Below are 16,019 nucleotides of genomic sequence, written 5' to 3'. Positions count from 1 at the left end.
TAATTTACAAGCAATGTTCAACCAGATAGTCCTTCAGCCTGTGACCACAGCAGCCATAGGGCCTATAAAGACCTTGCAACACTACCTGTCTGCAAAGTGATCGCACTTTGGGAATGGCCGCCTTGTATACCACAAATAATATTTGTAGCCGTATCAGGATCATGAGCCCCCAAATTAAGATGGTGACCTGGCCAGGAGCAAACGTCACTCTCCTAATGAACAAAAGAAGCTGTGATGCTTTGTGGGGATGGGACTAGGGCACTAAATGTGGAAGCTTTTGTAGGAAGGTGGACTCTAGCCAAAAGTTCTGGAGATTGAGAGTGGATGCTTTGAAGAGGGTTGAGTGAAAACCTCTGGTGCCTTTCTGTGAAGGCTAGCTTGTTGGGTTTCTCTGTCTATGCTGATGTCATGGGTGTTCAATATGCCCCACCACAAGTCGGATAACAAACGATGCAAGAAGCTGAGAACAAAATCATTTACTCAGACTGAATTACAAATAAAAGTAAACGTGTAAGCAAAATAAGCAAAACAATGGCAAAGACTTTCTACAAACTCAGAGCGGAATCCAACAAAAGTGAAGCATGTGTGATTTCAGGGGGAGAAAGTTAAGCATGCGCTCAACTCTCACCAAAATAAATGAGACTTAAATGATCTTCATTTTTGCTGGATGCTACTGATTAAACAACCTTTTCTCAACAGATGAAAGAAAATAGACCGAAAACTGAATTCATACTTTAAATGTTGGTTACCCAACTTGGTGGCATTGAACTTTCACAGATGCATACCGTGGGTGAGCTCGTGTTGCTTAGCACCTGGAAAGACCAATGCATAAGACCCCCTTTTGCACCATGGCACTGCCTGCTCTGCCATTGATCACAGCAGTGTGGTAAAAGTAAGGCACAACTATGGAAGAGAGACTGGACTTTTGCTTGCCAGGATTGCTTGCCTGCAAGTAGTGTCACAGAAAACATTTGTGACTAATGTTAGGGTTACAGCACTCGCTGTGATGCAGTAATGCTAATGAACAATGGGAAATATCTTGGCTTCTATTTTATAAATTCATACAACACGTCTTCATTTATTTTCAGGAGTATGCTGCTCTGTATCTTCTTCAGAGATATTCCCTGTTAAGAGGTGAAATTTCAGTTAGTTTCTGGACATAGGAACTATACTCCCCCCAAATACCTTCCTGAAGAGAAGGACCAGTTATTAGGCCAGAAGCTACTCCAAAGACAGGAGTGGCAGCTGAGATTTGGTCTAAACTGGACCACTCAGTAGTCACTGCAGTTCATTCCTCGAGTTGTCCCCAGCAGAGAAAGCACTGGGCGCAATAAGAAACCCTTTACCATTTGGATTATCAGGGCAGTGAAGGCTTAAAAGTGTGAGCTATGAGCCAGGAAGGCCCCAGGTCAAATCTCTCTTCAACCACAGACCCACAAGATGGCTTTAAGCCAATCACTATTTCTTATCCACAGCCCCTTTTCTCAAAGCTCTTAACTATTATTAGTGTCTGTGAACTTCATTTCTTAAAAAATGAGTGAAGACTTCATATCTCAAGCAGCAAAAAATAATAATCAATCTCTGGATGTTTACATTTGAGAAGCTAAAGCACTAGGGGAAATGCTCAATTACCTTGTGCAAAAACACTGTTTAAAACACCCTTCCAGATGCAGGACTTGCAGGTGTCAGGCAAGCCCAAATGATCCAATGGGATCAGTGCAGCTAGGACAGCAATGGTAGGGTCTCACCAGTTACCAGTGTGTGAATTCTATGCTCAAGGAAGTACCTCTGCAATACCTACCAGTCATAGGAGGATTTTTGCTGTATCAAGACTTCCATAGGCTCAGATTCTGGGTTCAGTTTAGACTAACTTCTATATGTGGAATTATGTCCCTCATTTACCCACTGCGCATGTCCATCCCCTGTCCAGATTTGCTAATGGCAACCAATTGGCTATAATATTTATTTACTTAAGCATCTATACACTGCTTAACAATTAGAATTTCTAAGTGGTGAACATAAAAATGAACCATACCAAAAAGAAAATAATAACAATTCATCATGAAACCAAGCAAACCCAAACAAAAATCCATGTTTGCGTGAAGCCTACACTCATAAAGTTCATGCTTGCACAGGGCCTACAGAATCCATAATTGTGGTAGTCATTATGTGGTGAAGCTTTATGTGTATCAGATCGAGACATATTCAGCTCTTCTATGCACAACCCCTATGTAAATGTGATGTCTATATATGGACATCTCTTAAGGGAAAGATACACACCTCTACACCCATAGAAGCTCATTGAAATTAGACCCCAAGTATCACTTCAAGTATAGCACCACTGAAATAAATGAGTTACTTTAAAAATAAATAAATAAAGTTAGGCTTTAGGTGTAAGCATTCTGTAATTATAAGCCAGCCACATTAACTATGTGTGGACCTGGAAAGAGATGAAAACATTAACTGTTTTCTTTAATAGCACATAGTTGGACTAGAGCCTAGTTGTTGTAGCTATAAGGCACATATACTGATGGTGCTTTGTCCTGTTATTAAAAAATGAACAGGTGGCTTAAAAAAACCCCAGCAGGTGGACCCAAAATCATGTCTATGTGAATTTACCTGTGCAAGAAGATGCAATGTGGTTCTCTCCATTTTCCACAATGTCTGGGATTAATTCATCTGCTTCATCATCTGTTAATGGTTTCAAAGGTCCTGGAATCTCTTCGATCAAGGGTTTTGCTGGTTGTACTTTGGCTTCCAATACTTCCTCTTGTTGTGTTAGAAGGTCTGTTACAATGGGTTCTATGGCTTCCTTTGGACAGACTTCGGGTATCTTACATGTGTTTGAAAAGATAGAGATTGGGATCTCTTCTGTCTCTATATTCCTAGAAGTGTCTGTATTTCTTTCAACTATGCAGTCTCTGTCATCACTTGCTTCAGAAATCACTTCAATCTTTGGAGAACTTGGCTATAAAGGTAAAAAAACCCAACTAGCTTGAAAATGTCTGTATTGGCATACATTATAGATAATTTATTACGGTCAAAGTAATACCAGCTCACGTAACATTAACACAATAAAAACAGCGTTCATAAAGATAAAATATACAATCGGAGCAGATTGCAGCAATAGCTCATGAGTTAAAATTGAGATATATACATACACCCGTACAACTGAGATTTGGGCTACCATAAAAAATTGACCCTGAGGCACCCCATACATTTTCCCCAGTCTAGTCTTGATAGTCTCTACCCTCATACTATTCTAAGGGATGTTGCTTTCCAAAGCACACTGAAAGTTTAACTCCTCAACAGTGGTGATGGGGATGGAAACTCTGGCTCACAGGCCAAATTAGTCTGCCAGTGGTTCTAATTTGGCCCATGAGGAAGTTTTTCCACTGATGCCTAGCTCTCCCACATCTGATGTCAGTAAAGTCATGGCTATAAAGCAACATGTGAGAACCTTAAGCTGTGCTGCTGATGCTTCCTCAGCAGTGGAGCTTGCATTCAGTGCATTTTGCATTGGTCACCAAATATAAACCTGGTTCCACTCAGGAGCGCCTGGTTGGAGCTCCTGAGTGGAGCTCATCTCTGCAGAAAGTGGGGCTGGCAACTGAGCACCTAGTGTAAGTGTGGTGAACCTTTGACCCTCCAGATGATGCTAAAGTATAACTCCCATCATCCATCATCATTGCTACACCTCCTACATACATTTTGAAGTAGTACTGTACAACCATGTATTTTATCTGCACACTTCAACTTGTTCTGAACACACATGCCTGTGCATATGTGCTTGAGGTACTCTGTGGCATCAGCTAAAGAATTTTAGAGTGACACATTGGCTGATATTAAATATCTCTAGAGTTTCCTGATCTTCAGAAAAGTCTGTAGCTCTGTTAGGAATATACCTAAATTAACTGTAAAAACACAGGATTAAGAAAGCACTGTACTATTAGAATAACTCACCTTTCTAGTGAAGATCTCTCCTGGTGAGACTTCCAAATCTACATCTTCCAAATCAGGTAGCTCCTAAAAATAAAAGTTATCCTGGAGTTTACTGAAGGAAGTAATTTTTAAAATACAAAATTTAGGAGTTTGTGGAAATACAAAGCCCATTTCTGAGATGCTTCATCTTGGCCATAACCCACCCTTTCTTCCCTCAGTTAATACATACATCAATAAAAAGTTTCTCTGGTACATCCAACTTAATTTGTTCTATCTCTGCAGGGTCAGCAAGTTCAGTGAGCAAAGGTCCAGGTGTAGTCATCTTATCTACTGGCATCTCTAAAAAAAAGGAAGAGACAAAATGCTTAACAGATCTAGGTATAAAAATATAGAAATGGGAAGGTTATACTGGGCTCTCTTTTGCATTATGCTCTGTCCCTAGTAAAAGGCTGTCAAAAAATTGTTCTGTCACTGAATAACAATAATAATAATACAGTGGTACCTCGGGTTACATATGCTTCAGGTTACATACGCTTCAGGTTACACACTCTGCTAACCCAAAAATAGTGCTTCAGGTTAAGAACTTTGCTTCAGGATAAGAACAGAAATTGGGCTCCGGCGGCACGGTGGCAGCAGGAGGCCCCATTAGCTAAAGTGGTGCTTCAGGTTAAGAACAGTTTCAGGTTAAGAACGGACCTCCAGAACGAATTAAGTACTTAACCCGAGGTACCACTGTAATAAATTTTCATTTATACCCAGCCCTCCCTGGCCAGGGCTGGGCTCAGGGCAGCTAACACCAAATATAAATTACAATAAAATGTAATAGAAAAAAAGTTAATTAAAATACAGCTTAAAATACAGGTTAAAATGCAGCCTCATTCTAGTAGTAGCCCATAAATCAAGACCATAAAGAGAGGAAACATCAGATATTCACCTGAGCCAGCTATCCATGCTGGTCCTACATGGGCCAGCAAAAAAGACAAGGGAAAATTTATATACCAAATCCCATATAAGGGGTCAGACTGAGTCCAAGCCAAAGGCCAGGCGGAACAGCTCTGTCTTGCAGGCCCTGCGGAAAGATGTCACATCGCCGCAGGGCCCTGGTGCCCCACTGCAACCTATATGACTGACTTTGCACAAAATCTTAATTGCAGAGGCAGTTTCTACATGAGTGCTGCACATTCCTGGGACTCTTCAGAACTGACGTGAAGATCTGCTAGGCAATTGGACAAAACTATGTAGAAAGTTGCTCACAAAATATTGTCCCTCTTGTGGAATGCTGCAATATGCAAGCATTTTTGCAGCCTCCCTATAGAATGTTACCTATATATGTGGATAAGCTTTCCTAACTAAACAAACCCCACCTTCAGAGCCCTGGTGAAATGAAATGGATGAACCTTTTCCCCAGCCAACTCTACAACCAAAATATGGATGGTGTTTCAACTAGTATTGCTAGTGCATGGTCTGAGGACACATGATGCAGCCACCTTGCTGAAGCTAAGTAGGTTTGTGGTTGGTCAGTATCTGGATGGGAGAGTGTCTGGGAGTCCCCATAAAGGCCACCTTGATTTCCAGGATAAAAGATGCACTAGCAACTAAATAGATGCTTACATACCTTCTGCAGTGCATGTAAAATCTGAATGCATGTCAAATCTCGATTCTTGTACTTCTTGTTCATGATGACCTCTATGACCACTCTCTGGTCTTCCTGACTGATCTCCTAAGATTGCTCCTTCAGCCACAGCCTCCTTGTGGGCATCCATGCTGTCCTTCACAAATTTATCAATCTTTTCCTTTGTTTCCAACACTTCCAAAGTACACGAGTCCTTTCCTGTACTGTCTGTCTCAGTGCTGCTGCTTGAAGATGGCATTTCCTCTAGAACAGCCCCAAAACAAAAAGAGAATAAGCGTGCATGCAAGTCATACTAATCCTTGGGTTTTTGCTGAGCAATGTCACTTTAGTCCATTTATTGGTTTTCTTCCAAAAGGATATGAAGGTTTTCCTCTTCTGGGAAGTTCATCCTTGACTGCATGGAAGGTAGTAAGTAACTGGGGCATAAAGAGGGGACAAGTTCAGCAAGTGTGCTTCTGCCCCTAACCCTACCCCCCCCCCCGAATTGGAAGTGTGTGAAGCTGGATGCTCAAAAGGGCTATGGTGGCACAGTAAAGGTAAAGGGACCCCTGACCATTAGGTCCAGTCGTGACCCACTCTGGGGTTGCAGCGCTCATCTCGCTTTATTGGCCGAGGGAGCCGGCATACAGCTTCCGGGTCATGTGGCCAGCATGACTAAGCCGCTTCAGGCGAACCAGAGCAGTGCACGGAAACGCCGTTTACCTTCCCGCTGGAGCGGTACCTATTTATCTACTTGCACTTTGACGTGCTTTCGAACTGCTAGGTTGGCAGGAGCAGGGACCAAGCAACAGGAGCTCACCCCGTCGCGGGGATCCGAACCGCCGACCTGATCGGCAAGTCCCAGGCTCTGTTCTGCTCAAAAGTTTAAACACAAACCTTCTTCACTGTCAGGTGATGTTCTATCTCTTTCTTCTCTTTCCCACTGCCTTTTCTTCTCTTCAGCTTTTTGCCGGATTGCGGCAAGAGCATCAATACTGTCTTGGATCTTCTTCCTTTCTTTTGTGTCCCATGTTTCTCTTTCACTTTGTTCAGCTTCACGGCCACCCTTAGCCCAGGCTTCTGCACAGGCTCTGGAAAGAATAAAGATGACTACCATCAGACACATGGAATGATGTTGCATTAATTAATTTCTACATAATGAACTGACTCCTATGTCTGGCAGTTTCCACAGCCTGAAAGTGTGCAGTGCTGCTGTTTGGGCCTATCATCCAGCTGCACTTGCAGGAAAGGGCAATTTGCTCTCCCTAGTTTGTGCTTAATTAATTGGCATTGTTATGCTTGATGCCATTATATGGATTTTAGATAACTTTGGTTGTGGGGTGGCTAACTAAAATAGTAATAAAAATGTGTGAACAGTGCTGCTATGTGGGACTGTAAAATTATTATTATTTATTGGATTTCTATTCCACCCTTCCTCTGGAGGGAGCCTGGGATGGTTATACAACATCATAAATATAATTATTACAAAATTAAAATTACCAAAATTATATTTCAAACCATGTAAAACATAGCAACTACCTGCCTCCTGACACCTACCTTCCATTCATGTACAGTGACCAAAAATGGTCCTCAGTTTCAGTCTAAATAACAACAACACACTCTTCAACAGGGAGAGTGTTCTATAATCATGGTGTCACAACAAAGAAAGCCTGGTCCTGGGTCACTGCCACCACCACTCTGAATCATACCCATTGGCAGTACCACCAGCAGGACCTCCTCCATACATTTTACAATTTGGATTGGTCAGTATTGGGGAGTAACATCAGGGAGGGGTGTTTCTAGGACTAAGATGAAACTGTGAAGTTCCCTTGCTGTTTTTGCTATTGGATGCTGCATGTTGTTTAGGTAATCTTGCTATATTTGTGTATTGAAATGTGCTTTTCTCTGTGTTCTTATATTTCTGTTTTGCTATGTTATGCTATGTTATTAAGAAATTGTTTTTGTAGTGTTTGTTTAAAATGCATCCGTTTCTTTGTTGTAAGCCACTTTGAGCATGACTCTTGTGTGAAAAAGTGGCATACAAACAAAGTGAATGAATGAATGAGACTGTCTTTAAATTATGCTACCTCTGTTGCCCCAGTCACAAGCTTGCTCTCCTGAAGTGATTGCTTTGGGGGTTGTCACATTTGTGAGCTGAAGCAATTTGTTTAGGATCAGGATCAGAATCTTACAGGCCATTCTGGTGTGTGTGTATTAGAACAGCCCCATGAAGTTAGTTGTTAATATATCCATTTTTCAGACAACATAGTCAGAATTGATTAGGCTACTAATAATATTTTAGACTGGTCATCTCTTCACTCCTTTCCTGTTTTACCTGTCCTTTGGAAACACTGGCCTGTCATCCAAATACGTCAGATGTTTCAATCGGATGGTAAGTGTCCTCCTGTAATAAGGAATTTTCTTTATCACCTCATTTCCCATTAAGTTCAATACACGCTGCAAGAAGAAAAAAAAAGCAGAATTAAAATACAACAGTAGAAATTGTTTTTGTACAATATGTGAAGCCATCCTGGAACTAAAAATAGTTGAATATATATCTATTTAAATCATTTTCATAGGATCAGCTTTGAGTAAACTTTTGTTCACTTAACCCCCATAGCTACACTGCAAGCATAACTGCACCTTCTTGTCATTCACTCCTGCAGAAGAAAGGAAAAGGGTGCACTCAGAGACATTACTGGGGTAGGAGCTAAACCTGCTACCTGTTCCTTGTGGCCCCTGTTTTTCTTGCATAAGGGAGGTCTGAATCAAGCATACTCATATTGACATAACCCATCAAGGATTTTGTTTCCTGATTATGCAAATTTATTACAGTAACTTCTCTCCTACCACCTGACTCTAAATTTTATTAAGGCATGTTAATGTCCCTGAAGCACTGGATACAGCATATATCCTTCCACAGCACAGTAAGATCAGTGGAACAGAATCATTCTGTGCCTGAGAAATGGTGGATCAGATAAAGCAATCTTGGAGTTATTCTTTGCTTACCAAATCAGGCATGGTCTCCAGGACATCTAAAATGTTTGGATCATCTAGCTTATTGTGAGAGAGGTCAAGGACACTGATACTTGGGCATTGCTGTAAGTGCTGTATGTCTTCAACTGTTTGCAGCTGATTGTGAGCAATCTGTAGAGTGTGCAGAACTTTCAAACAAGCTGTTGAAAAGTAAGGATACCGTTAGAGTAAGTAAAATGAATGGGACTGCTAAATAAATTAAGGAATCGTAACAAAGGCAACAAGATTATGCTACCAAGACCAATTACAGCCCAACCAAGGTTGCCATTTTAGGGGCAAGATTCTCAGCAAGTTCTGCTTGTGGATATACTGTACAAGATTAAAATGCACACACCCACATATTGTCCTCTGAAACATTGGAAAGTCCTCAGTCATACCAAACTAGAACCTCAAAGCCCAGTTAAGTCCCAGAGTATAGGGGTCCAGGTTAACTGGCCACAGAATTGTAATTAGGAATGCTTGTTAGTTAAATGTAAGTATAGAGGTACATCTGATGACAACAGTTTAAGGGGCAAGGGGTCTATTTCAAGAAGGGGAATTTAGATTAAATGTAGGGGGAAGTAATCTTACTCTGCAGTTGATCAATAAAACACACTTCATGAAGAGGCTGCAGCATTGCTTCTCTTGGGCATATGACTATAGACATTAGTTCATTTTCAGGCCCGCAGTATGTGCAAGTTTTATTTTGTGTCCTTGTGCTACCATCCTTGTGTCATTCCCTTCACAAATTACAGGCACAGGGGCTCGTTTGAGATTAGGACCCTGTGTGGAGCTAAGGGTTAAAATGCCTCAACACTCACCATCACGCCCCACCCCCAACTGGTTCCCAATCTGGCTCGCTCCACTGTTAGGAATCTAAAGAAAAAGTTTGCACTGAAGACTTTCAGTGCTGAAAATGTTCCTCCTTGCTCCTTTTGACTCTGTGCATATTGCTTCTTTCCTTTGAAGCACATCAGTGAGGCTGATGGGGGGGGGGAAGAGTCTTGTTGTCTGGGCAGCCCTGGACCTCCATAGACACCATCCAGGCTTACATCCTAGGGAGGTCACTTCAGTGCTGCTAACACAGTGATTTGACTTCACCCCCATTGGCGGACACCATTGTCTCTCAAGACAGACAGATGCCAACAACAAAATTTGCCTCCACAGAAGCCACCAGAAATTGCTGCGGAAATGCTTTGCACTGTGTTTTAACACATTGGTGCCCCTACATGTATGACAGTAACACCACTAAATAACACTGTGTTCAGGTTATGGATCTTATTTCAGTGAAGTTAGAATTCTTACAGAGGTTTTCAATTGTCTTGACATAATTGTTGCTGAGGTTGAGAGAGTCCAGCTTTTCCAAGGGTTCAAGATTCTCAATTTTATTTATTAAATTCAGCTGCAGATAAAGGCAACGCAAATCTGTCTGTGCATCCAGGTTCTCGATCTTAGTCAAGCCATTGCATTCCAGCCATAAGCACTTCAATCCTGTATATTCTTCCAGGTTCTCCAGACGATCAAATCCTGCAGGAAGAAAAATGCAGTAAACACAATGGCAACATGGACCATATTTCAGAATGAAGTTGTTATAATAAAAGGAGTGGGGATATGGTTTTAAAGTGGGGACCCATGGACAAGAAAATACTGTAGAATGCTTTCCTTTGCCTGCCCTCCACAACCTCTATCTCCATTCATGTTTCTCTTGGCTTTCTTCAGGGCTTGAGTATTGTCAAGTTCTGGGCACCACAATGTAATAATGATACCAACAAACTGGAATATGCATGAACAAATAAGTCCATCTATCGGGTGATATCTGCATTGCACACATAAAATTACTTAAACATAGGTACACAAATACTGGCTTAACCAACTAGCCAACTGTTATTTGAAGAAGACCTTAAAAAAGAAGCAGAGCCTGTTTTCATTTTTGCTGCAGGTAAGGAGATCCAGGGCCCAATCGAGCTAATATACTCCACTGAAAGTTAGTTACATTGAAAGCAACACTGAACCAGTATCCCCTCACACCCTGCCCCTGCAGGGTTAACAGCTGTGGGAGGGGAGGAGCAATTCAGATTGGGAAAACCATGAGTTAAACACCCCTTTCTCCACTGCCACTGCTCCTATCAAAATCTGAGCCTCTCACAGCTGATTTTAAAAATTAAATATATTGTCAAAGATCCATTTACAGATGCTATAAATCCTTACTTATGATGAACTAAATCTTATTGAACTGAGAGGGGCCCATATAAAGAAAGAAATAAGCCCCTCGGTTCAGTGAGATTTGCTCCATAAAGATGCATAGGACCTGGGCTTACTAATTTTAGCTTGACTCTTGATCTTCACTTACAGAATTACCACAAAAATCACAGAAGTATCCTCCCTGTTAAGACTGTGGACATCAGTACCAGATACTGGTATATGCTGGAGACAGGAGAAGACTATCCCCATCATGTTCTACTGGTTTGCTTCCAGAGGCATCTGCTGGCTATTGTTGAACAAAGAATGCCAGAACAGATGGGAGTTGAAACGTGCACTTCTGAAACATTTAATAAAATATTTGTATACATTCACCTAGATTTAGATTCTACAATATTTCAACAAATTATATTTCTATGTTCTCAGGTGTTCATGTTCAGTTCTTTTGCTACAATATAGCTAGCAGATTGGCCCTTACCTTTGTAATGGAGATAGAGGGTGTCGTTCAAGGATGGGGTCACATACAATTTATGCTGTTTGCAGAGGTCCCTCAGTATCTTTTTGGTCATTCTAAAACATTAAGAAGTAGTGTGAGTAGAGTACATACTCTAGAAGCTCCAGCTGCTTATTTAGAAGGTAGATTTGCTGCTTAATATTGATATTTTCACTAACTTCCTCCCCAATCCCCAAGGTTCAGAATTACACTTTCAGAGGGGAAGCAGAGGCGCTGCATACAAAACACTGAATCCAGCCAGAATAATAGCTAAAGAATGTTGTTTAAATTTCATTGTTTTTAAGTTTGCCGAGGGGTAAGATTTAGCAATAAAGAGGGTATTATTTTTGGTCAGCTGTTGCATATCTGAAATCTGTGATATTTTATGCTGGCTGCATAAAATGCACGCTCTCTTGAGAGAATTTTCACACAAAGGCTCGGTGCAAACCCAACAAGTAGTCTGGATTTTATAATTATGTTATTGAGTTCATTACTGACACTGATCCAACTTAAAAACCCTAGTATTCAAACTTTAATTAAAAGCTAACTTTGGTTAACCATAGCACCACTGTAGACATAGCATGAAACTAATGTTAAGGGAAGTGACTGGGGAATTCATGTCGGGGAGGGTAACCTGTGAGCCTATTCATAATACCTTGACATGGTTAAGAGACTGGCAGCACTATAAAAAAAATTCCCTGATTTGTTAAAGTAAGACCACCAATAAAAACCAAATTACCTCAAACCACCTTGTTTGTTTGATTGTTCACAGGATGAGCCAACCACCGGCTTTTGGTCACCATTTCTATTTTCCTCATTCTGTTGATGTATGTTGGTCACAGAGCTGTCTCTCTTCTGTGGTGCTTGGAGATTATATGTGAAAATACAGTATATTGCAGAATGTATTTTAAATGTATAGATCCAAGAAATTCACCTTAAAGGCAGAAACTAAAGTTTCTTCAATGAGCTAATTGTTACATACAGTAATACCTACTGATAGCTGCAGTATAACCAATATGCCATACTGAGCTCTTTGGAAGAAAAGGGAGATAAAAATGTAATCAAGAAATAAACAAGATACATTGCTGCGGGCTCTCTCTGGCCTCCTCCCACCTTTGCTATGTGAAATGAATGGTCTGACTGGCCTTACTCCTTTGCCTGAAATTGAACATAAAAAAGAATTAAATTCCAAGAAAACTGAAGCCTCCCATGATCACAGACTTTTTGGTCTGACCCAGCAAAGCAGTTCTTGTGCTCTTAAAAGCACCAAGACAGTTGGTAAAGACACAGGAGTAAGTCTCTCCCCCCGCCCCGCCCTGGCTCCCACCGCAAAGGGTGGCTGCAGTATGCAACTGTGGAGTAGAAGAACCCAGCTAGAAAATACTTGAGAACAAAAGTTACATGGTCCCATCATTCACCCAGTCCATCACACCATATACCAACCACTTAATCTAGCTTTCGAGCATGAGGGCAAGCAATGCGCCCAGTGTTTTCCTGCTGACTAAGGATCAGAAAAATCCCCCATAGTAACACCCAGGGGGAGTATGTGATCCTGACGGGAAATTTAATGTGGCAATATCTTTCATAGGTCTGTAACTTATAGTACTAATATTTTTCATGTAATTTACCTGGTTCTCCATTACCACAGTCATTCCTAATAATTTCCGACTTCAGTTGCCCATTGGCAGGATCTTTTTCTGTTCCTTGTTCTCCTGGGAGTTGAGGCTGTAGTTCTAAAATTCAGACAGATGGAAACAGGCTCAGTGGATGTTTAAATCTACTAACTCAAACAAAGAGATGGGCACTCCAGAGGGAGGCCTCTCATTTCATTTTGTTGCATGCATGTAATATCCCAGAATACACACACACACTCTCTGTTCACAACAGAGGAATCTGTATCTGTAGGGACTGTATTTGCACTGCAGTGTATGTCTGCATTAATTTAGTTTTATATGTGGCTCTCTCTCTCTTGCTGGAGCTTTTACAAGTGCAAGAAAAGAAAAGGTCAGGAAAATGACAGGACATCATTGCGATAAGAATGGTGAACAAGGAATGTGTAACATTTTTATAGTGTTGGCCGCATTTTGTTCAGTTCTATACAAATACTCCTATGCTTGTGTACTAAAGCATGGAAGTACTCAGTCCCCCTTACTAGTCTTAATTAAAAATAATAAATAATAGATTAATTTAAACCTTAACATTGGTATTTAATATTGTATGCAAACCACTTCAATTTTTTTAAAGCGTTATATAAATCTTGCCAAATTTAAAAATATATTAATAAAATGGCAGAAAGTTGTGCCTTGTCATTCATTTTAGCCCAAGGTGTTGTCAAAATTACTTCATGTTCAAAATTTACACACACACAGGCTTCGATAGCAAGAACTACCTGATTTTGTTAAGTTGTCCTCATTGTTGGAACAGGTGTCCACCTGCCTGCAGTCTTTCATCCCTTGACCATTCTCTTCCCCTGCAACAGCCTCTCCTGACCCAGGTTCTTCATTGAGTGGATGCATTTTGAAGTGTTCCTACTGAGAGACAACAGGAAAGTTACAGCATGCCCCACAACTCTCTACCTTGTATTTATTCAGATCATTCAAGCATAACTGTATGTGCAAATCATAGTTTTAAATTAAATGTTTTATTATTTTGTATGATGACCATGAACCCCTTTGAGAACCATTGTGTGAGAAAAGCCATATACAAATCTTGTAAATGAATAGATGTGCCTGCATTTGGCAAAGGAAAAATAGCACAGCAGACCAAATTAGAACCCCACCTGGGTATAATAGACCCACGGGCCAGAAGCCCTTCATACCTGAAATAGACAGGTGGCAAGATGCTGGTCCATGAACTCTTCTGCCCCACTAATAGTACATTGTTTTAATGAGAAATTACAGTCCACTATTTTATTATTTACAGCACTTTTATCCAGCTCTTCTGCCAAAGAGCAGCTCCCAGGACAGTCTACAAATATTGATGGTAAGTACTTGGGCTCATAATTTAACAGGTGACAAAAATGGGAAAAGGACTAGGAGGATGTAGAAATAAATACAGGTAAAACCTAAGCCCCATTTCTCAGTTACATAATTCTTGTAGTGGCCAGCTGGAATGAGGAGCCAAATGTTGCTGGTCTTCCAGCAGAGCTGTGGTCCCATCTCTCCCCTCTCTTGTAGCCTACTGTAGAAATACATTACAGTGCAGCATCATATGGCAGATGGCATCACATTCAATGTGGCTTACTCCTAGGTATGTGTCTGCCCCTTATGCCGCAGTCCCACACTCACTTATATGCCTGACTTCTGAGTTGTAGTGTTGTTTGTTGCTTTTCAAGGTGCTTACAACACTGTGGTATATCTGCTCACTCCCCTACAACATATGTTGAATTTTTCACCTTTCAAATTCCCAAAATGAGGGGTGCTAAAAAGGTGTAACATGACTTGGGAATTTAAAAGATATTTTGGTTAAATGAATATAATTAATATAATTTAGTTTTGTTGGGGTAAGTAAAAAAGTAAAATTGCATAAAGGTAAAGGGACCCCTGACAACTAAGTCCAGATGCGGATGACTCTGGGGTTGCGGCGCTCATCTTGCTTTACTGGCCGAGGGAGCCAGCGTTTGTCCGCAAACAGCTTTCCGGGTCATGTGGCCAGCATGACTAAGTCGCTTCTGGCAAACCAGAGCAGTGCACAGAAACGCCGTCTACCTTCCCACCGCAGCAGTACCTATTTACTTACTTGCACTTTGACGTGCTTTCAAACTGCTAGGTTGGCAGGAACTGGGACCGGTAGCAATGGGAGCTCACCCTGTCGTGGGGATCGGCAAGCACTAGGCTCTGTGGTTTAGACCACAGCGTCACCTAAAAATGATTGCTAAGAATTTGCAGCTATATTATTGGTTGTTATTAATTTAAGTATTAGCCGATACTTTCAGAAGGCATAATTAAAATTATTTGGTTTTCCGGAAGCAGTTTACATGCTTCCTCATCAAACATGAACTTACCAAGCTAAATGTTGTCCAGTAACAAAAACAATAGCAGAATTGAATTCCTTGCACCCAAAACCACTCATTGAATAAATTTGCAAAAATTAAATTTCACCCCCAGCAGCTTTTCTCAACCTGTGGGTCCCCAGATGTTGTTGAACTACAACTCCCATCACCCCTAGCTAGCAAGGCCAGAGCTCAGGGATGATGGGAGTTGTAGTCCAACAACATCTGGGGACCCACAGGTTGAGAACCACTGCGTGATTTGCGCTATGCAGCAGCCCACTTAAAGTAACACAGAATACTTCTCTGGGCATAAGCAGAGCACAATCCCTGCTCGGGAGCAATAGCTGCAGCCGGACGTCTCGTAACTGAGCAGGGGCTCCCAGACAGGTCTGCTTAGCCCCAGCACCTCTTTGTTTAAAACACACGCCCCCCCCCGCCCCCCAGCTTGCTGTCCCCATTTAATACCCTCCTCTCTTTCTCTTCTTCGCTGCCCACTCAGGGTGCCTTCGCCATCCTTCCTCTCACTAAGGAGATGCTACCGGGGGAAGCCTGGCCGCCCGAGCCCCTTCTTCACCCAACCACGCCGGCTTCTCTCTTCAACGGCTCCTTTCCAACGGCTTCCCCCCGTTGCCATGGCGACGGGCCGCCCAAGGCACGGCTCTGCGCACGCGCGGGAGAAGAGCTGGGTGACGCACTTGGCCCTCACTTCCAGCCCCGCCCCCTCCTCCCACCGAATGGTCCTCTTGGAGCAGCATCCCGTTGTCTCT

At 41.7% G+C, this 16,019-nt stretch overlaps 1 protein-coding gene across 4 annotated transcripts; it reads right to left on the bottom strand.

Moving 5' to 3' along the window:
- Positions 1 to 461: 461 nt before the first annotated feature.
- DNAAF1 (dynein axonemal assembly factor 1) lies at positions 462 to 15,895 on the bottom strand. Of its 4 annotated transcripts, none has more exons than XM_028739540.2 (15): positions 15,718 to 15,895; positions 14,549 to 14,681; positions 13,651 to 13,792; positions 12,890 to 12,994; positions 12,001 to 12,124; positions 11,247 to 11,338; positions 9,875 to 10,096; positions 8,564 to 8,730; positions 7,890 to 8,011; positions 6,452 to 6,645; positions 5,558 to 5,818; positions 4,172 to 4,281; positions 3,964 to 4,026; positions 2,620 to 2,968; positions 462 to 1,124 (listed from the first exon to the last, which is right to left on the bottom strand). In XM_028739540.2, exons 3-15 carry the CDS (start codon positions 13,775 to 13,777, stop codon positions 1,075 to 1,077), a joined length of 1,986 nt encoding a protein of 661 aa, XP_028595373.2. In that variant the 5' UTR covers positions 13,778 to 13,792; positions 14,549 to 14,681; positions 15,718 to 15,895; the 3' UTR covers positions 462 to 1,074. The 4 variants fall into 4 exon arrangements, with proteins under 4 accessions (XP_028595373.2, XP_028595375.2, XP_028595371.2 ...); XM_028739542.2 differs by having other exon boundaries at positions 13,651 to 13,789; XM_028739538.2 differs by lacking the exon at positions 14,549 to 14,681.
- Between the last annotated feature and the right edge of the window lie 124 nt (positions 15,896 to 16,019).

This window comes from Podarcis muralis, chromosome 7 (assembly GCF_964188315.1).
Source record: "Podarcis muralis chromosome 7, rPodMur119.hap1.1, whole genome shotgun sequence".
NCBI lineage: Eukaryota > Metazoa > Chordata > Lepidosauria > Squamata > Lacertidae > Podarcis > Podarcis muralis.
This window is presented reverse-complemented; position numbering and strand designations above follow the sequence as displayed.